The following is a 22,318-nucleotide window of genomic DNA, read 5'->3' on the forward strand; positions in this document are numbered from 1 at the left end:
TATTTTTTTTATATATATATAACATTTTAATGTGTGTAATTCATAATTTTTTTATTAGTTGTGTATGTGATACTCCTTAAGTTTTAGTGTGTTTATTTAGTATGATATAATTTTCTTTTTATTTTGTAATTACAAAAATTCATTTTATTTTGCAATTACATTTAAATTTTTTTAATTAGACACAATATTAAACTAATGATAAATGGTAGAAATTACCGTGTATAGCATGGGATCTAACCTAGTGATCGACTAATTATGAGATAGGTGGACTTTAAAGGTTTTAAGTAAACATATTTTAAATATTAAAATATTTTCATACCCCAAAGCTTGTATCAATTCTTTGTAAGTTTTTTAGATTTTTTTATATAAAAAAAACAGCTAAAAAATACTTTTAAATATTATATCTCTCTCCTCTCACGGTCCTCACCCAAACCCACTATTACTTTTTTATTATATATTTCCTCTCACATTCATTACTTTCCAATAAATTATTAACCCCATTATCTTTCTTTTACAATTTTTTAATACTCTAACTACCCCACTCACCTCTTATTTTATTTAAGTCAATTAGATTGCCTAAAACTATGTGTCGGTCAAATTGTAATAACACTTATTAAACACGGAGGGAGTACTTAAACTAATTTTACAACAAACGAAAGGACAATAAAGTAACATAAGTTACTATTGGCATAAGAAGCCCTTACATACAAGGTTAAATTAGGAAGTTCAATGAATAAAGTAAAAAAAATAAGGGTATTGTTTTGGGTATTTTTGTCCCTCGAGAGAGTTACGTCACAAAAATTGGTCCGGCTCGAGCTGCACCTGCAAAACAACGGAGACTCCAGTTGTTGGAGCTCCGCCTCTGATGGTCAAATTAGTAACTTGAAAGAGAATAAAGAGTGCGGAAATTTAGGTAAGTATCTACTTGGATTCCAAGCTCAGGTGTTTCTCTGATGAGAGAGAAAGTAGGTGTAATAAATGATTGATTGTGTCCCCAAAATGGGGGAATATCTCCCTATTTATAGGATCGTTGGAAGGTGTGCCCCTATCTAAATCACTTGACTTAGATTTTAGTGGGTTGCGCTGTATTACGGCGCTTCTTGGAATTTGGGCCCTTGAAGGCTGCAATATCAGAAGATATCTGAAGGGGACACGTGTCAGATGGCTATTGGGCCACTTGGACCAGCCTGACCTTGACACGTGACCTTCTCTTATTGGTCTGCGTGTCTAGGGTATTTTTACCCTAAACATTTGCCCCTCACAGGGGTCACGTGTCTGCCACGTGACGCCTGTGACACGTGTCCACCTATGAAAGGTGAACAGTAAAAACGGCAAGTAAATCTAGGGTGTGACGGGGGTGCCCCCGTTTCACCCCTCTATAAATAGAAGTTTAGCCCCCCTCCCTTCTCTCACTATTTCATTTTCTTTGACTTTCTAGAGAGAGAAAGAGAGATTTTTTGAGAGAGATTCTCTGGTTGTGTCTGCGTCAGATTTTCAAGATTTCTGTGTGCTAACTTTACAACACTCGGTCACCCGTCTGTAGCAATTTTCAGAGTTTCCAGAGTTAACGTAAGGTAATCTCCTGTACCATTTTTATCTTTTCCTTCTTTTCAAGTTGTATACATTCTTTTTTCCGTCTGTATACATAGTCTTTAAAAAAAATAAAATGAGCTCTCAATCCACACACTCGGCACTGCCAAGGACATTCAGCCGGTCTCCCGGAACGGCTGAATCTAGAACATGGGTGCCTTTCTAGACTATCGGAACTGTTGTGCTCATCCCCGAATTCCTCCCTCTCTGTGTATGTGCAGGACACAATGGCTAGAGTAAAATAGACGGGTAGAAAGTCTAAGAGCCGGCGCGCTATGGAAGTGCTCGTCGACGAGATTGTTCCGGATGGGGAATAAGGGAATTCGGAGGAGAGAAGTGGTTCTGACGATGAGGCTCCCTCTTCCTCCGGGAGCTCAAGTGTAAGAGAGGTAGACGGTGAAGAGGTCGCCTCCTCTAGTGGACCTGAGGAAGAGACAGACGATAATGAGGCCGCCGAAAGATTGGGAGCCGAGGCATCTGGCTCCGATCAAGATAATTTTGAGGTTGACTATCAGCAGCCGGCAAAAGCTTCAGCCAACTCTGACCCAAAGAAGATTAGAATGCTTCCGGGTGACATAGCACTGTTAAAGAGTGGCTTCAGGGCCTTCAAAGAAAAACACCCCTTTGGAAAGGGGTGGGATATTATAGTTCCGCCTGGGGACGCGGTTATGGCCTAGGAGGATAACATAGAAAATGCAGACAACTATTTTGTCTGCTATGAGGCGGTAATATAAGTCGGCCTCTGGTTCCCCCTCCATACTGGGATTAGGAAAATTCTGAAGGGGTATGATCTGGGTGTCTGGAAACTCACCCCAAATTCATGAGTGAATATTCTGAGCTACATTGTCACCTGCGAGCTCCAGAATATTGCCCCCAGCTTTTCCGCCTTTGCTCATATGCACTATTTGAGCAAGGCCCCAGGCGGTTATGGGGCGTGGTATACTCTTACCACTTTGCCCCAGTATCTGATGACTTTGGACAAAGTGTCCAATGGTCCGGGTAGAAGGAGAATTTTTATTTGGTCTCCTCCCCCACTCTGAAACACAACCGGACGCTGCGCTGGTACAATAAGGAACCGGTTCTCCTGGGCAGGAAATGTCCTCTCCCGGCACTCTCTTCTAGGGTGACAGGGTAAAGTCGTATCCCCTTATCAAAAGTAATTCCTAAGTCCTCTAACTAAAGTAGATAGGGAAGTAGGGTCGATCTCCACAGGGAAACAAGTCTTTCTATTCCTAATTAACTAAAATAATCTAGATTATCTAAGTAACCAATATTTATAGTTGAATAAGAAACTAAACTACAAAGAATGAGAATAGGGAGAAAACAATATATAAAAGGATCTAGGGCATAGGTTTACCAATAAATAATACTCCAGGGTAAAACATAGTAATCAATCATTGACATTGCATAAATAACATGATTAATAGGCTCTCGCAATTAAGGGTGTCCGTTCGGTTTTCGGTTTGGATTTAGTCCAAATCCGATCCAATCCGAAATATAATTCGGTTTTCAATTTTCCTATCCAATCCGATCCGAATTTCTCTCTTGATCCAATCCGATCCAATCCGAATTACAATTCGGTTATTTGGATCCGATCCGAAAATCCGAATTATAATACATTATTTTTTAGCGCCTAATACAATTTTAAAAATAAAGCTTTACTATAAATAAAAGTCTTCAAAATCATGATTAACATACATAGTTCAACGTCAAGTCATTAATTAATTAATACAAAGTCTCTCTAATTTATTTTATGTAGTATTAAGTATTTGAGTTAAACTTCAAAATATACAGAAATCCATATTTATACAAGCTTAATTTTACAATTCGGTTTTCGGTTTGGATTGGATCCAATTAGGGTTAATCCGATCCAATCCGAAAATCCGAATTTCCAAAAAATCTCAATCCGATCCGATCCGATTTAAAGTTCGGATCCGATCCGAATTGATAATTCGGTTTGGATTGGATTGAATTTCGGTTTTTATCCGAATTATGGACACCCCTACTCGCAATTTATTAATCAACATAGATCTAACAGGCTCTCGCAATTTACTAGATCTAAGTTCCTATTGAAAATAGCCTTTAACATCAAATTAACATCTGCTCGATTCATTAATTCAATATTGCTATACTTTTACAAGCCACAATTGTAAAGCGTTAAAACAATTCAATAAGAATTTATCATGCAATACCAATAATCTATAATAGTCAATCATCAATGCATCAATTAACCAGATTGTAAAGGGCTTTCGCTACGTATTACAATCACAGAATTAATCTACCGGTATTAAATCTCATCTCTCGAATCTCGACTTAACCATTTATAAATTAACCTGCCTATTGAAACTAGACCTAAACATTAATTCTCATCTGTCGAATCTCGAATCAATATTGTCAAACTCATGCATAAAAGATAGGCCTAATCTAGTCACAGAGCATTAAATCAATCAATAGGAAATTAATCTAGCATTGATAATCAACAACAATAAATTACCCCTTCATATTATTTATGGATCCCCATAAACCCTAGAAATAGAACTACTCACATATATGAAAAACTAAACAAATCAAAGCAATAAAATAAGTCATGATGAAAGGAAATAAGATTAAGATTAAGAGAAGAGAAATCGTTACCAAACTAATCTGTATTAATGGAAATAATCAAGAACAAGAGTTGAGAGAAGAGTTAAGAGAGAGAAAAGATCCTAAGTAGAGAGAGAAAGTCTAAGAAAGAAGATAAGTGAAATTAATCTTCCTCAAGCGTACTTAAACAAAACTAAAACAACTTCCTAATTAGAAACTAATTGCTTGACAAAAGAGCTCTTCCGGAAACACGCGCTCGATCGGGCTAGAGGCCGCCCGATCGGGCGCGCCTTTTTCTCGCACTCCTCTTCTCAACAGCCGCGCCCGATCGAGCTAGCAGCTCACCTGATCGGGCGCGCCTTTGGCCAAGCACCAGCGTACTCTTGCGCTCCTTTCCCAATCGAGCTAAGCTTGCCCGATCGGGCCCTTGCTTCACCTCGAGGCTTGGAACTTCGATTGGGCTTATTTCTTCGGCCCAATCCAGATGTCCACTTAGGGTCTCGATCACTCGGTCCAAATGCCTCGGGATCCCAATTACCGAGCCCTTAATCATCGGCTCTCACCGATCCTGGGCTCCAAAAGTGGTCGTGTCCTTCTAGCTTCCGTAGTTGGTCCATAAAGCCCTGAAAAATGCTCCAAGAGTGCAATTTCCTGTAAAATACAACTAAAACTACGGACAACACTAGAAAATACAAATTAGTAATAAAAGTAGCCCGAAAGAGCCAAAAAACTACTAATAACGACCAAGGGACGGGGATAAAACACTATATAAAATGGACATATCAAACTCCCCCAAGCCAAACCTTTGCTTGTCCCTAAGCAAAGAGCTCATCAATGAACATATAAAACATACTGTTGGGGTTTGGTGAGTCCGACTCACCACGGAAACAAACCCAAAAACAAGACCGCACTCGCAATAAATAAAACCATAAACATAATTAAATTAATCACAAGATTAAGATAAGCTAATTACCTTTGACGCGTGCTTCGCTCCAAAATGAGCTCTTACTTGAAAGCTTCAAGTCCCGCTCACACGGAGACCTCCAACGAAGTCCACCCGCACCAACAAAACCGACTAGGTCCAATGTCTTGGGGTTAGCAAGACCCGACCAATAAAACCGGAGTAATTATATTGAGTTCAAAGGTTTTCACTAATTGTGATGCCTTTTCCAACTCTTACTCAAGCATCATTCCCAATGCCCATACTTGGGTATTTATAGGAAATGATGGGAGTATCATTTACTCTCCCAACAATGTGGGATAATATGATTTTTCCATTTTATTTTAAAGCTAAAATAAAATTAATAATCAAGCTAGTAATAAATCAACAAGTGGCAAGCTCATGTGAGTGGTTAGGTGAGGACCACTTGGAGAAGGGGGGGGACCAAACTTGCTCCCCACTCCCTCTCCCATAACCGGCCACCTCACTCCACACACACTCAAGGACCACAAGCCACATGGCACCCACCCTTGGGCACCAAGGCAGCCAAGGTGGGCTGCCATGTGCTGCCGTCCGTGGCATCCACGCCCAGCAAGCCCAGCAGGCCCAGCACTCGCATGCGGGCTGCCAGGCGCTGCTGGCCAGCAAGCCCAGCATGCTTGTGCGGGCTGCTGCTGGCCTTGGCCAGCGCTACTAGGCAGCAAGCAATGGCCTAGCCATGCTGCTGCTAGCTGTGGCGAGCTGGCGCGCCTAGCGTGCTAGCTGCTGCAGCTTGTTGTGGCATGGCTTGCTAGCCATTGCGCACACAAGGCTGTGCCTAGCATGCTAGCACGCACTAGGCAGCGCCTAGCCTTGCGATGCTATCATGGGTGCGCTAGCACGCACCAGCCAGCCTAGGCTTGGCTTGGTGCGCATGCTAGCCACCATGCTAGGCCATACGCCCTTAGCACTCGGTTTGCTTGGGCATTCCGATGCTAGGGGTATTTTGGTCTTTTGTTGATTTATTACTATTTCTCGTCTCGTCTTTCACTATTTTTCGACTCGACTTCCGACGCTCGGTTTCGACGCTCTTAGCTCGAATTTTCGACGTCTAAATAAATATTACTCGGTCGACTCATTAATTCCTTCTGAATTAATTCATCGGTTTGGTTTATTGAATTCTTGGTTGTGACCCAAAGGGTTCAGTCAAGATTAAGCTGTAATATTAATTATTTATTAATATTACTGATCAGAAGCGGCCTCCACCCAGGCATTCCGATCACTTGACCTCACTGAATATATTAGCTTTCTAATAATTCTGAACCCACTAACGGAATAGTACACTTGTTCGAAGGACACCATTCCTTTCACATACTTCACCCCAATAATCAAATCAAAAACCACCGATTCAAGGCAAATCTAATGAACATGCTTCAACATCAATCAATCTTATTCATCTAATCACCCTTCCTCCCCAACAATTGCAAGTAGAGCAAACCACAAGAGCATATAGAATTCAAGACTAGTGCTCACACACTCAACTCTCATTTATGTGGCGAGTAAAAGATGTACTCGATCGATCTCCAACCAACCCCTTTAATGTGAACAATGCCCTCCCAACTCACACTCTCGCGTGTATAAAAATATTGAACGCTCATCCTACTAGTCGAATCGAAATATGACAAGTCATAACTTGCATTGATAAACAACACTTTCACATTCATACAATTCTATGCACAAAGGTCAGAAGGTCTTTAAAGCTTGTAATGTAAGGCTAGGGAAAAGGGTAGGATAAATTTGGGAATAAGTAAGAGAAAAGCTATGCTTAAAGGAGCCATATCCTAATAAAACCCATGATCAAAATAAATAGTGATCATACATCTCCTACATAACCAACTCTAACATCAACCAAATATACTCCGATCACAATAAATAAACCCAACTCTTACAATTTCACCCACAAGATATAATAATGAAGAAGTAGAGTGAATAAACAAACTTAATTTTCCAAACTTGAATTTTTTTCATTGAAGTTCTATCATTTTTCTTTTGATCAACCTCAAACTAGAACATTTGAACACTTTTTTTTTTCTTCTGAAGTTCACTTATTTTTTTTTCACATTTTTTTTTCTTTGAACTTCTCTTTTTTTTTCATAATATCATGCTCTATTTTTTTTTTTAGAAAAAATAATTCTCAAACTCATCAAAAATGAACATGAATAACAATAAAACAACTTCTCAAATCCCACCCATATTTTGCAAATAATAAGCACACTACAAACTCCCTCACCTCACTCACTAATAGCTCCCCCAAGCCAAGCTTGGGACTAGTAACCAATGGGGCAAAATAGACTTGTAATGCGGCTAATAAACAACAAAAAGTCAAGACAACAACATGGGTAGCAAGAAGGGAACAAATGTATCTACAATATCTGGAGGCTACCTAAAAGAACAAATGCCTTCGTCCTCCACAATGTGCATAATAATGAATCATATAAATATTACTAATAGTTGCAAACCAATACTCAAATTCATTGAAATACCAGGAATTGTGGAACTATCACACATTTCCTAACCAAATCAACTAGTCAAGCACTATATTCACAAGTAGTTGGGCAAGATTGACTCATGTTTAGGAATCCAAGCAATTAAACTTCAAATCATGACCAACAAATCCATAATGCTCATTATCAATAACCAAGAATCAAAACAAATTTTTCTCTAGTATGGGGCACAGGGAAGTATGATTCATAATTCATTGGAACGTATTTTTGAATTTTTTTATTTTTGAATTTTTTTGTATTTTTCATATATTATAAGAAAGCAATAAAAACTACACTAGGAAATCAATAAAAACGATACTAGAAAGCAAATAAAAAGAGAAAAGGAAGAGAATTACCAAGTGAAAGAACACCCCCCCAAGCAAAATCAAGCAATGCCCTCATTGACTTGGGAGAGTAGCCTACTCCTCATCCTCATCCATCCTCGAATAGCCCCCGCGGTGGCTAGGACCGGCTCCTCCATGGCTAGAGCCACCACCTCCATAACCCGAAGCACCTGCAAAGTAGTTAAGGTCTACATTCCCCCCAAGCCCACCAAAAGGTACATCGGTCCCATAACCATGGACCGATGAGTAGTCAACGTAGGTACCAAAGGCACTTGGGTTCGTATATCCACCTTGCGGATATTGGAACCAATCAGGGACAAGTGAATCGGGGGGAATAGCCCCCCGACGGGCATAGTCATCATACATGGGGTATAAACCCATCCCTATGTTCCTCTCCACATAACCTACCCTTCTATCTAGAGACCCTACTCTAGTATCCAAATCCCTAACCAAGCCCTCAACTCTCCCTTGCCCCGTCTCAATCCTATCTAATTGGCTCCTAAAAGCCGAGAAGTCATAAGGAGCGTTGGGGTCTATGTTGTAGTTGGTAGAGGAAGTGGGGATATCGTATGTAAAGGGTTGAGGTGGTGGATAATGTGGTGAATGGTGAGGTGGTGAGTGGTCAATGGGAGAGTGATGGGGTTGAGGGGAAGGGTGAGGTGGTTGCACCTTACCTTGACCGTTAAGCTCAAAAGTGTAAGAAGGCTTCCCCTTCTCGAATTTGGTCAAGGTGGGGTGGGGTAAAGTGAAAGCATTATCCCTCCTACCCGATTCCCGTTGAATCACCCACCAAGTATCCCCTCCCATGACATTAATCTAGTTAAGGCCACCTAGATAGGGAAGGTCCATAATAGTTGGGCCGGCTACCTTACCGTCATCGTTAGGGACAAAGCTAAGGTGTTTGACCGCTATATGTGTAACTAGGCCACCAAAGTAAATGGGTACCCTAGACCTACCCGCCTCGGCCGCGTTGGCCACCCGTTGGAAGTGGTTGGCCATTTTATGGACTATATTGAGCTTTTCACTCCTAGGGATCATGTATGACCCTAGTAATTCAAGCTCATCCCGCCTAACATTAGCGGGTTCATGCTTTCCAAAAATGGTAAGGCCAACAAACCGTTGCCAAATCTTTGGCACGGGATGTTGTGTCCAAGTACCTTTAGCATGTTGGAGGTTCAAATTAGGATCCCCCGTAAGGGATTGATAGACAATGGAAATGTTGTCTTGGGGTATTTCAAGAGGCCTATTCGATTTCAACTCAAAAATTTTACCAAATTCTTTCAATGTCAATCTATTATCATTATTGAATAACCGAAATTGAACATGAGAAATTAAGGCATTTGATTTTATGACATTAAAACTAGAAACGAATTCTAAGGTTAAATAATCATAAGTATCGTAATGTTAAAGAAACCGCTCATGCCAACTCCCTTGAATAATTTTTCTACATGCTTATCAATTCCTAGTCTAATAAGGGTAGGGTGATGAATGAAACGAGTGGTAATTACCTGCCTCGTGATGAGGTTAAGCATCCTCTGTTTTTGCTCTTGGGTGGTGATGACCACCCTCTCCCAACCCGGAATTTGCAAACCCGGGTTAATTCTCGCCTCTTGGTTCCTTGAGCCTTCCCCCCTTACCGTTCTTGACCTCTTGAAAGCCATTGATGGTAGAAAGAATAGGAATTGAGTGGTTTCTCTCTCTTAGGGTTTAGAGAAAATTGAGAGAAAATGGTAGAAATTGGGTCTAGATTGTAGAGAAAGATGAAAGGATTAGAAATATGTAAAAAAATTTGAGTTTTGATGGAAGGATTGGAGAAGATCTTGAAAAATAAGTGAGTTTGAAGGTGTAAAAATGGAGGTTTTAAAGAGAGAAAGTAATGGAGAAGAAGATGAAATAAGAAGAAAATGAGGAAATAAAGAAGAGGAAAAATATAAGGGGACGGCCAAAAATAGGCGCGCCCGATCGGGCGGATCATTTGAATTTCCTGAATTGAAGTTGCGCGCCCGATCGGGCGAGCTCCGCCCGATCGGGCGCGAACATGAACAAAAAATTCGCCCTATGGCTCGCCCGATATATCTTTTCCTTCACTCGATTTGCGCCCGATCGGGCGAAATTCGCTCGAGTTTCTGACTGCACTTGCGCACCCGATCGGGCGAATTTCGCTCGATTCCCAGCTCTCCTTTTGCGCCCGATCGGGCAGCCACGCCCGATCGGGCGAATTAAAGGCTGGAAATATCGCTCTCTTGCGCGCCCGATCGGGCGAGCCTCGCCCGATCGGGCCCATGCCCAGTCGTTTCTTTAGCTTTTCTTCGTCTTCAAATTTTTTCTAAGACTTTCGATCTCTTAAACCTATACCTGTACAAAAACACTTATAAACGGTAAAATTACACTTTCCTCGCCTCTCAAAAATAGAAATAAAAATAAAAATAAATAAAAAGGAAAAAGTAGTCTAGAAAGCAAGAAATACGGGTTGCCTCCCGCAAAGCGCTGGTTTATCTAGGTCCCGCATGACCTTCTTACCAAGTACAATATCTAGGACCCTTGACCTAACGCTTGATCGGGTGGTTTCTCACCCGGTCTAGCGGTGTTCAGGCTGCGATGCGGCTTTCTGACATACCCTGTGGGACGCTAAATCACCTTATCTCGCCAAATCACCTTATCTGGTGGATCCTCCTTAACTTGGACGGGGGGATCTTCAATGCTACGCACTAAAATTCCTTCTTCGATCAAAGGTTGCTTCAAATTGTCATTGCGTTCAACACTTGCAACTCGATCCGGCGGAACACTTACCGTGGGCTCGATTCACACAACTTGCTCGATCGGTTCCACCTGTACATCCTCAAAACCAAGACCAACAGTGTAAAGCGCTCTTTCTATTGCATCGAATTCCTTCTGCCATTTGTCTATCTCTTCTGAAAAGGATGCAACACAAGATGCCGCCTCCAAGGGATCGAACTGCTTATCTAAGTTTGTCTTCAATTGACGATTGGGGAATGGAAGTTTGATAATTGGCTTTGGAGCATTATTACTCTTGTCTGGAGTAGCCACCTTCTCTAGAGTAGTACCCTGCAATGTAGAATTAGATATGTTAGTAATATCCTTTAGCCCTGAAGGGCTATAAACTACATTGTTTGGTTTAACGGAATCAAGATTAGCATTATTTAATAAAACAGGATCATCAACTATGGGCATAGAGGGCCTTTCATAGTTTGAACCACTCCTTAGAGTAATTGCAAATGCTTGATCCGTAGGTCGGGTTGGCTGTGCCGGCAGAGCTCCCTGTTGGCGGGCTTGTAGAGTAGCGGAGAGTTGCGCAATTTGATTATCTACAATTTTATTATGCGCTAGAATTTGATCAATTGTCGCATCTCTACTCTCCATGTGCTTTTGCATATTAACCAACATTGCTCTAATTTCCGCTAGAGAAGGGTCGGAAGATGAGGGGGTTTGTTGTGGTTGGTTCTTCTGGCTAGCATTGAGATGATAATATTTCTGCTGCTGTGGCGCCTGTGGTTCTTGTGGTGGTGAATTTTGAACATTAGTGCTTCGGTAGGAAAGGTACGGGTGATTCCGATACCCAGGATTGTAGGTGTTGGAGTATGGGTTATTCTGCCTATAAGCTTGGAAGGCATTAACTTGCTCCACGGAACTCCTGCAATCTTGCTCCTAATGACCTACGATTCCACAATTTTCACCGAAAGCCTCATTAGAATTATTATTAATCGCAGAAACATTGGCTATATTAGCAGTGCTAAGATTATCTAATTTTTGGCAAATAGAGGTCAGTTGAGCTTGCAAAAAGGATACAGAGTCGACACTATGCTTCCCCTTGTTAGCAAATCCTCTGGGATTTCCATATTGGGAATTGTGTATCGCCATATCTTCAATAACCTAACCTGCATCATCAACATTAAGATTCATAAATCTCCCACTAGCTTCAGAGTCTAAAATTATTCTAGAGGAATTTTCAATGCCGTTATAAAAGGCTTGGATTAACTGCCATTACGCTAAATTATGGTGAGGGCATTCTCTTTGTAAGTCCTTGAATCTCTCCCAAGCCTCATATAAAGATTCATCGGCTTCTTGGGCAAAGTTCTGGATCGCACTCCGTAGTACTGCTGTTCTTTCTGCAGGATAATACTTGTTATAGAAATTCAAAACAAGAGTTTCCCAGTCAGTTATACCAAGTGTAGTTCTATTTAAGCCATTAAACCACAATTTAGCTTTTCCAGTTAAAGAGAAGGGAAAGAGAATCTCCCTGATTTGGTCTTGAGTGACCCCGGCTTGCCTGATGGTGTTGCAATATTGACAATATTCGGCAATGTGAAGATTCAGGTCTTCACCCTTGGCTCCACTAAATTGCTTTCTCTCTATCATGGTTATAAATTGAGGTTTAATTTCAAATTGAACCCCATCAAGAGCCGGAGTAGGGGTGAGATGTGGAAAATCCGTAAGCTTTGGTTGTGAATAATCACTGAGCTTCTTCGGAGCCGTCATCTCTGATTCTGCGTCTGATGATGTCTCTGAATCGCTAGAACTAGTTGGAGAATTTCGGTGATTATTGTTATTATCACCACAATCCGCCAGGATTTGCTTGTAGAGATTTTTCTGTCTATGGAAGGAACGTTCGATCTCAGGATCGAATGGGATGTAACCTGATCTGGAACACCTGGGCATAAACAAAAACTAGAAGAAAATGTGAGATTTGTCTCAGAGAACTAACGCTCTCTGAGACAAAAGGGAAATAATCTAGACTACAAAAACAATCAGAAATAAAAATAAAACCGTTTCCCCGGCAACGGCGCCAAATTTTGACAGGGTAAAGTCGTATCCCCTAATCAAAAGTAATTCCTAAGTCCTCTAACTAAATTAGACAGGGAAGTAGGGTCGATCTCCACAGGGAAACAAGTCTTTCTATTCCTAATTAACTAAAATAATCTAGATTATCTAAGTAACCAATATTCATATTTGAATAAGAAACTAAACTACAAAGAATGAGAATAGGGAGAAAACAATATATAAAAGGATCTAGGGCATAGGTTCACCAATAAATAATACTCCAGGGTAAAACATAGAAATCAATCATTGACATTGCATAAATAACATGATTAACAGGCTCTCGCAATTTATTAATCAACATAGATCTAACAGGCTCTCGCAATTTACTAGATCTAAGTTCCTATTGAAAATAGCCTTTAATATCAAATTAACATCTGCTCGATTCATCAATTCAATATTGCTATACTTTTACAAGCCACAATTGTAAAGCGTTAAAACAATTCAATAAGAATTTATCATGCAATACCAATAATCAATAATAGTCAATCATCAATGCATCAATTAACCAGATTGTAAAGGGCTTTCGCTACGTATTACAATCACAGAATTAATCTACCGGTATTAAATCTCATCTCTCGAATCTCGACTTAACCATTTATAAATTAACCTGCCTATTGAAACTAGACCTAAACATTAATTCTCATCTGTCGAATCTCGAATCAATATTGTCAAACTCATGCATAAAAGATAGGCCTAATCTAGTCACAGAGCATTAAATCAATCAATAGGAAATTAATCTAGCATTGATAATCAACAACAATAAATTACCCCTTCATATTATTTATGGATCCCCATAAACCCTAGAAATAGAACTACTCACACATATTAAAAACTAAACAAATCAAAGCAATAAAATAAGTCATGATGAAAGGAAATAAGATTAAGATTAAGATTAAGAGAACAGAAATCGTTACCAAACTAATCTGTATTAATGGAAATAATCAAGAACAAGAGTTGAGAGAAGAGTTAAGAGAGAGAAAAGATCCTAAGTAGAGAGAGAAAGTCTAAGAAAGAAGATAAGTGAAATTAATCGTCCTCAAGCGTACTTAAACAAAAATAAAACAACTTCCTGATTAGAAACTAATTGCTCGACAAAAGAGCTCTTCCAGAAACACGCGCCCCGATCGGGCTAGAGGCCGCCCGATCGGGCGCGCCTTTTTCTCGCACTCCTCTTCTCAACAGCCGCGCCCGATCGAGCTAGCAGCTCACCCGATCGGGCGCGCCTTTGGCCACGCACCAGCGTACTCTTGCGCGCCTTGCCCGATCGAGCTAAGCTTGCCCGATCGGGCCCTTGCTTCACCTCGAGGCTTGGAACTTCGATTGGGCTTATTTCTTCGGCCCAATCCGGATGTCCACTTAGGGTCTCGCTCACTCGGTCCAAATGCCTCAGGATCCCAATTACCGAGCCCTTAATCATCGGCTCTCACCGATACTGGGCTCCAAAAGTGGTCGTGTCCTTCTAGCTTCCGTAGTTGGTCCATAAAGCCCGGAAAAATGCTCCAAGAGTGCAATTTCCTGTAAAATACAACTAAAACTACGACAACACTAGAAAACACACATTAGTAATAAAAGTAGCCCGAAAGAGCCAAAAACACTACTAATAACGACCAAGGGACGGGGGTAAAACACTATATAAAATGGACATATCATAGGGCCCGGGAGCAAATAATGGATCCGGGTTTCTTCGAAACCACAACTGAGCCCTTGGGGGATGGGACTCATATTATTGTGCCTAAAAACTGGATCCCCCATCCGGATTTCTTCAACGATGAAAGATTCATGTCCACCTACGGGTTAAGAACCATGTTTCCCAAGGGTAGATCCATTTTGCATCCGGCTTTTCTGTTGTTTTTTTTTTGTTTTTGTACTTCAACTTTTTTTTATAATTTTTCACTAACTTTTTATTTTCTCCTTGCAGCTGACGCCTTGAAGATGGTTGATCCGGAAAAAAAACCCCGGCTAAGTCTGCTGTAAAACTGCGTAAAGAAAGCGCTCTTTCCAAGAGAGCGGTCGTCGAGGCCAAGAATGGCGGGATAAGACCTCCTGACCAGTCTAGTTTCCTTTAAATTTCTTCCAAGAGTTTTTTTGTCGGCTGGTAACATTTGATTCTTTATTTTCAGGATGCCACTAAATGCGTTCCACGCTCCATCTCCAAGCTTTTCAAAATGCAAGGGGAGGAGCTGGACAAAACTCCGGCTGCCAAGGCCTCAAGGAAGAACCCTTCTCAGTCAACTTCTACTGCCAATCTGGATCGTCCTACAACCGATGGCAAATCTCCTTCTGCCATGAAGATTCTGAGTGAAAGCTCAGAACGTTCAGGAAAGAAAGTGTCGGATGCCTTTACGGCATCGAAGGATGGCCAGCCACCCAATGTTGCAGCCAGTGCGACAATGATTGGGGAGGAGGATGCCTCTAAGCCCATCCTCAAACCCAAGGTAAGAACAAGATTGAACTTCCTTGGCCGCTGGACTTTATGCAAGTCAAGACTAAGGTTGACCCTTTGGGGGGTTCAATCAGCAGCCGGCAACAAATGAATGCCAACTACGCTGCATCCCTCTGGGGCCCTTTAGGCGGAAACAAGAAGAGGTAAATGACGCCAAACGGAGGGCCACTGAAAACCTCGACTCTGCTGAATATGCTAATTGTTTGACTTAATGATTTTGATGATGACACAACCTCACTTACTTACAAACTAATAAGTGCTTGATTGGTTAAGTGTGTGCTCAGTTGCAAAGACCAGGAGAATTAAGTGTCTTGTAAGAATACCATGAGGAACAAGAAGGCCCGAAGCAGAGCTATCCATAAAAAAGAGTTCCTTTGCAAGAACTGGTGCTTCAGAATTGAAGACTTGAGAAGAGAAGGTTCCCCTCAGGGAACAGAAGCTTCAAAGAACAGAAGCTGTAGAGAAGAAGCTTCGTTAGAGAAGAGAAGTTCCTTCCAAGAAACAGGAAGCCTCAAAGTAGAAGCTTCATCAGAAGGCATGAAGACTAAATATATTTTTATATTTTAGGATTTGTGTAAGTATAAGAAGTTAATTACACTCAAAAATTCTGTGTGGAATTGGTCTTAGGAGAAAATATTGTGCATGCTAGAAATTAGGAAAATGGTTAAAGTAGTAAACGTCTATCTTTTCTAAACTAAAAAGATTTTATTTTATTTTCTGATTTTAGAAAATATCTTGTGCAAATGGATTTTATTTATTTTCTTATTTTCGAAAATATCTTTTGAAAAATAAAATCACCATGTTTTCCTTATCTTGTGGCCTACTCCCCATGTTCTTCTTCAAGGCATGGCCATGCACATTAAGGAGTTCATGTTTCCTTAATTTAAGGGACATGATCTTCTTAGTGGGTTGGAGTAGTGGCGTAATGATGTTGCTGCACAAAGATGATTTTCCAAGGCGTTTTGCAATCTATAAATAACTATTGATTTCTGTTGGAAAATCTCACCCTTGCTCACATAAGTTTTCTAGCTTTTAATTCGAGTCAAGTGTCAATTCCACACAATTTCATTAGAGTGTTCTTATACTAGATTTTGTTTATCTTTCGAGTTGTAATTTGGGGAATGGGGAAGTTTGAGTGAATTTCTGTGTATGAGAAAGAGAAGTGAGAAAGAGAAGTGAGAAAGAAAAGAGAAAGAGAACAGAGAACAGAGAAGTGAGAAGAGCGAAAGAGAAGAGAAGAGTGACAAGTTGGGTGACTTGTTTCTTGGGGTTTCAAGTTCGTAGAAGAACTTGAGTTTGAGTCTTTAGTTTGTAATAGGACCATTTTCCCTATTCTAGTGAATATTCGTTTCCCAAAATCCCAAGTGGTTGTGGTTTTTCTCCTTGTTAGGGCCAAGGAGTTTTCCACGTAAACATCTCTCTTGCATTATTTAGTTCCTTTAGTTAATCTTTCTGTTCCTTTAGCCTACTTAGTTTTTAATTCCGCAAAAAGTTGGCTAAATTCTCATACTACAATTCAACCCCCCTTCTTGTAGTATTCTTTGAAACAACAATTGGTATTAGAGCCTAACTTCTAGGAAAATCAGGAAACCCTGAAGAAGAAAGGTCTTGGAGAAAATGAATACTCATGAAAAGCTCGAGGAAGGATATTCAACTCAGAGGCCGCCTATGTTCAACGGCAAGTTCTATACCTACTGGAAGAACTCTTGGAGATCTTCATCAAGGCGGAGAACTACCAAGTCTGGAATGTCATCGAGGTTGGTGATTTTGAAGTCACCAAAACAAATGCTCAAAATGAGGTAATCCCTAAGCCTATGTCTGAATATCAGAAAGAGGACTTTGATAAAATGGAAATAAATGCTATGGCTGTGAAATTGCTCCACTATGGACTAAAACCTCATGAACACAATCGTGTTATGGGGTGCAAGAACGCTAAGGAAATCTGGGATTTTCTGCAGATTACTCATGAAGGAACTAATGAGGTTAAACGCTCAAAAATCGATCTACTTATGTCTAAGTATGAAAGATTTAAAATGCAACCTAAGGAAACCATTCAAGAGATGCTAACACGTTTTACTAACATCATAAATGAGTTACCTTGGTAGACAGATTCCTACAGATGAGTAGGTTAGGAAGGTTCTTAGAAGTCTTCCACAAGATGAGAGATGGAGAGCTAAGGTGACAGCCCTTCAGGAAACGAAGGACTTTACTAAGTTCAATATTGAACAACTAACAGGTTCTCTCATTACTCATGAGCTACACCTTGGAGTCAACAATGAACCCATGAGGAACAAGGGATTGACTCTTAAGGCTGATGAGGAGGAAGACACAGAAGTTGACGAGGATGAGGCTTCCCTAATTGTGCGAAGATTCAAGAAGATGTTCAAGAAAGGCCGAACCTCAAGGAACTTCGGGAAAAAGACCTCAAATCCAAAACCTGACTACAGCTGCCACAAGTGTGGATCCCCAAATAACTTTATCAGAGACTGTCCCCTTTGGGAAAATGATAAAGGAAAAGGAAAGGCTAAGGAACAAGGAAGAGAAAAATTTAGCAAAGCAAACTTTCAAAAGTCAGACATGAGGAAGGTCATGATAGCAGCTTGGGGAGACTCAGAAAGTGAAGAAGAAGATGATGACCAACCAGAAGAGGAGACGACAAATCTTTGTCTGATGGCCACATCAGATGATGAAAAGGCTTACCTTGAGGAACTCCAAAAGGAGGTATTTCTTGATCCTAAACAGCTTAAAACTCTCTCTAAAGATGTCTTAATAGATATATGTCTAGAAGAAGAAGAATTCTGTAGAGATACATGTGTGAAGTTGAATAAATGTGAAAAGGCTCTTAAAGTTTGCAAAGAACATGGTGCTTGGTTGGAAACAGCCTATGCCAAGTCTCAAAGCAAATTAAGAGAGCTTGATTTTAAATACAAACACATAACTGAGATAGCTGATAGAATTAAGAATGAAAGTATTCTTCTGAATATTGAATTAACTCAATATAAGCTCATGAATTCTAATATCAGTTCTAGCAGTTCCATAAGCGATCAGTTGCTTAAATTCAATGTTGATTTTGAAAATTTAAAAGATGAGCTTTCTACTTTAAAAACTCAAAAGGATCAACTTGAATCAGAACTGAATGCTAGAAAGGATAGAAGTATTGACCCAAAAGTCATACCTAAGTTGATAGCTGAAGCTCAAGGAAAAAGAACTGAAGGCCTTGTTTACATGACCAAGAGGAAAGGTAAGCAAAAGAAATATGTTGAGCTTCCTAGCATGAAGGTATGTACTTTTTGTGGTAAGACCAGACATCTCTATGGACAGTGTATGATAAGAGAAGAAGCAGATAAAAGAAATTTAAAACAAGTGTGGGTCAAGAAAACTGATATTGCATCCACGTCTAAGGAACCCAAGGAAACCTGGGTTCCTAAACCTAATGCTTAGTTTTCTTGCAGGTCCTAGTGAGGGGGAACAACTCGTGGTATCTCGACTGCGGTTGTTCAAAGCATATGACAGGTGATAAATCAAAATTCCTCTCACTAGAAGACTACCCTGGAGGAACAGTAACCTTTGGGGATAATAAGAAGGGCGAGATCATTGGAAAAGGCAAAATTGGAAGATCTAAATCTCATTCCATTGATAATGTGTTCCTGGTCAAGGGCTTAATGCACAATCTGCTCAGTATATCACAATTCTGTGATAAGGGAAACTCTGTAAGTTTTACTTCTGATTCTTGCAACATCATCAACAACAAGTCAGGAAAGGTTGTTCAAGAAGGAGCAAGAAGAGGGAACACTTATAAAGTTGACCTTAACTTAATCCCAAGGAACAACCTTACATGTCTGAGTGTTGTTGAAGATGATCCCCTGCTATGGCATAAACGTTTTGGACATGCTAGCTTTTCATTACTGGACAAGCTGAGGTCAAGGAACTTGGTTGTGGGACTTCCTATTATCAAGTTCCTACTGTACAAAGTTTGTGATGCATGTGTGAAAGGCAAGCATGTTTGTTCATCTTTTAAATTGAAGAAAAGGGCTAGCACTACAAATCCTTTGGAATTAATCCATATGGATTTGTGTGGTCCCATGAGAATTCAAAGCAGGAGCGGCAAGAAATATGTTTTGGTTATCGTTGATGATTATTCTAGATTCACTTGGTTTATTTTTCTTTCTAGCAAAGATGAAACTTTTAACGAGTTTGTTGCTTTTTCCAAGAAAATACAGAAAATCAGTGGTCACTCCATAGTCCATCTCAGATCAGATCACGGAACTGAATTTGAGAACTCAAGATTCGATGAGTTTTGCAGGGAAAATGGCATGAATCATAATTTCTCAGCTCCAAGGACTCCCCAACAGAATGGAGTTGTAGAAAGGAAGAATCAAACCCTTGAGGAAATGGCTAGAACGATGTTGATTGCAAGTGGATTGCCAAGGAACTTCTGGGCTAAAGCCGTGAATACAGCATGTTACATCCTTAACAGGGTAACAATCAGAAGTATCATCAACAAGACTCTCTATGAACTATTCAGGGGAAGGAAGCCAAACATATCTCATCTTAGAGCCTTTGGTTGTAAGTGCTTTGTACATAATAATGGTAAGAAAAACCTAGGTAAATTTGATGAAAGAAGTGAAGAGGCCATATTTCTAGGATATGCCTCTAATAGCAAAGCTTATAGAGTTTACAATAAAAGCTCAATGTGTGTTGAGGAAAGCATTCACATAATCTTTGATGAAGTTAAGTAGTTTGTGAGTGTGCAGGAAAAAGAAGATGATAATGATTTTGAAATTGGATTGATAAGAGACATGGATGAAGAAGAGACTCAGAAGCAAACCAAAGAAAAGTATCCTGCTCCAGAAGAGGATCATCAAGAAAATGGAGAGGTTCCTCAACCAGATGAACAGGTGAATGAGGAACAAGAAGAAGAAGCAGGAGGAACAGATCCAGAAGCTCCTCAAATTGGAGTTCCAGCAAGGGAATTTCAACCCAGGCCATTCTAGTATCAAGGTTCTCATCCAACTGATCTCATTATCAGTGACATAGGAAAAGGAACTCAAACAAGATCGCAAATGAGGAACTTCTGTGCGTTCCATGCATTTCTGTCCATCCTAGAGCTAAGAAATCATCAAGAAGCCTTGAGAGATGCTGATTGGATAGTGTCCATGCAAGAGGAACTCAATGAGTTCGAAAGGAACAAAGTCTGGCACCTTAAGCCAAAGCCTAAGGGAAAGAAAGTTATTGGGCTCAAATGCGTGTTCAGGAACAAGCTTGATGAACATGGCATTATAGTAAGGAACAAGGCTAGATTGGTAGTGAAGGGATACAACCAACAGGAAGGTATTGATTTCGCTGAAACCTTTGCTCCTGTAGCTAGGTTAGAAGCTATTAGAATCCTAGTAGCTTTTGCTTCTTTTATGGGTTTCAAACTCTATCAAATGGATGTGAAATGTGCTTTTCTTAATGGTTTCTTAAATGAGGAGGTGTTTGTTGAACAACCTCTAGGTTTCGAAAATCCTAAATTTCCAAATCATGTTTTTAAGCTTGATAAAGCTCTCTATAGGCTTAAACAAGCTCCAAGAGCCTGGTATGAAAGACTTTCAAAGTTTCTACTGAAAAATGATTTCAAAAGAGGAAAAGTAGACAAAACTCTTTTTCTTAAATCTCGAGGAACTGATTTGTTAGCTGTACAGATCTATGTAGATGATATTATATTTGGTGCTACTAACAATAGTTTTGCTGAGCTAATGGGCGGTGAATTTGAGATGAGCATGATGGGCGAATTAAATTTCTTCCTTGGACTTCAAATAAAGAAAACAGCTGAAGGAATAATGATTCACCAACAGAAGTATGTCAAGGAACTTCTGAAGAAGTACAACATGGAGAATGCCAAGACAAATCATACACCTATGGGAACAACAACAAGACTTAATGAGGATCCACAGGGAACAAGTGTAGATCAAACCATTTACAGAGGTATGATTGGTTCATTACTATATCTAACAGCTAGTAGGCCTAACATTTCTTTTAGTGTTGGATTGTGTGATAGATTTCAATCTACTCCTAAAGAATCACATCTAACGGCTGTTAAGAGAATTTTGAGATACCTTAAAGGAACAGATGACCTGTGTCTGTTCTATCCTAGAAGTGATGACTTTATGCTTAGAGGATTCACAGATGTTGACTATGCAGGTGACTTAGTCAATAGGAAAAGCACCTCAGGTATGGTTCAGTTCCTTGGCTCTTGTCTAGTCTCTTGGGGTTCGAAGAAGCAAAATACTGCTGCATTGTCTACTATAGAGGCTGAGTATGTAGCACTAGCTGCTAGTTGCTCTCAAGTCCTCTGGATCAAACAACAGTTGCATGACTTTGGTATTAAATTTAATTGCATTACTATCTACTGTGATAACACTAGTGCAATTTGCATATATAAAGATCCAGTCCATCATTCAAGAGTCAAGAATATTCATATAAGGCATCATTTCCTTAAGGATAATGTTTAAAAGGGTTTGATTAAGTTATATTTCTGCCAAACTGAAAATCAAATTGCAGATATTTTAACAAAACCCTTCAATAGAGAAAGGCATGAGAAGATGAGAATGGAACTTGGGATGATTAAGTTATACTGAGAAAAATGCATCAAGTTCCCTCAGGTATGAAACTCAAACTGATGTGCTTAAACTATTGTATACTGTGCACAAGTGTTGTATGTTTAATTACATAGTTATGACAGGTTGTAAGCAGGAGTAATATTTGCTAAGAGCATGTAAATTTGAAAGACATAGAATGTGAAAGTCCAAAATTGGTTGCATGAGCCTTGTTGAATTGTTCTGTGTATCAAGTTGCATTTGCAAGTGAGTTTTAACTTATTAAATTCAAGAGATAAAATTATTGTGTTTATCTATTTTTCAAAATTCCAAATTCTTTTTTATCTAAACACAAAAATCAGATGAATACATCAAATATTCATCATTATCTTTTGTTCAAAAGTAGCCCACTCACATTACTCTCTTAAAACACGATTTGCGTTTCCCAAGCAATAAATATGAGTGTCAAATCAACTTAA

General features: G+C 39.9%; 2 protein-coding genes across 2 annotated transcripts; both read left to right on the forward strand.

The window, feature by feature from the left end:
• Nucleotides 1-14,983: 14,983 nt before the first annotated feature.
• Nucleotides 14,984-20,255, forward strand: LOC110715354. The gene is made up of 5 exons (XM_021896955.1): nt 14,984-15,253; nt 16,986-17,243; nt 17,389-18,540; nt 18,714-19,934; nt 20,016-20,255. Exons 1-5 carry the CDS (start codon nt 14,984-14,986, stop codon nt 20,253-20,255), a joined length of 3,141 nt encoding a protein of 1,046 aa, XP_021752647.1.
• A 69-nt stretch (nt 20,256-20,324) lies between these two features.
• On the forward strand, nt 20,325-21,881 carry LOC110718918 (uncharacterized mitochondrial protein AtMg00810-like). The gene is made up of 3 exons (XM_021898111.1): nt 20,325-20,621; nt 20,736-21,624; nt 21,805-21,881. Exons 1-3 carry the CDS (start codon nt 20,325-20,327, stop codon nt 21,879-21,881), a joined length of 1,263 nt encoding a protein of 420 aa, XP_021753803.1.
• The last annotated feature ends 437 nt before the right edge of the window (nt 21,882-22,318 follow it).

This window comes from Chenopodium quinoa, unplaced genomic scaffold, assembly GCF_001683475.1.
Source record: "Chenopodium quinoa cultivar QQ74 unplaced genomic scaffold, ASM168347v1, whole genome shotgun sequence".
Classification (NCBI taxonomy): domain Eukaryota; kingdom Viridiplantae; phylum Streptophyta; class Magnoliopsida; order Caryophyllales; family Amaranthaceae; genus Chenopodium; species Chenopodium quinoa.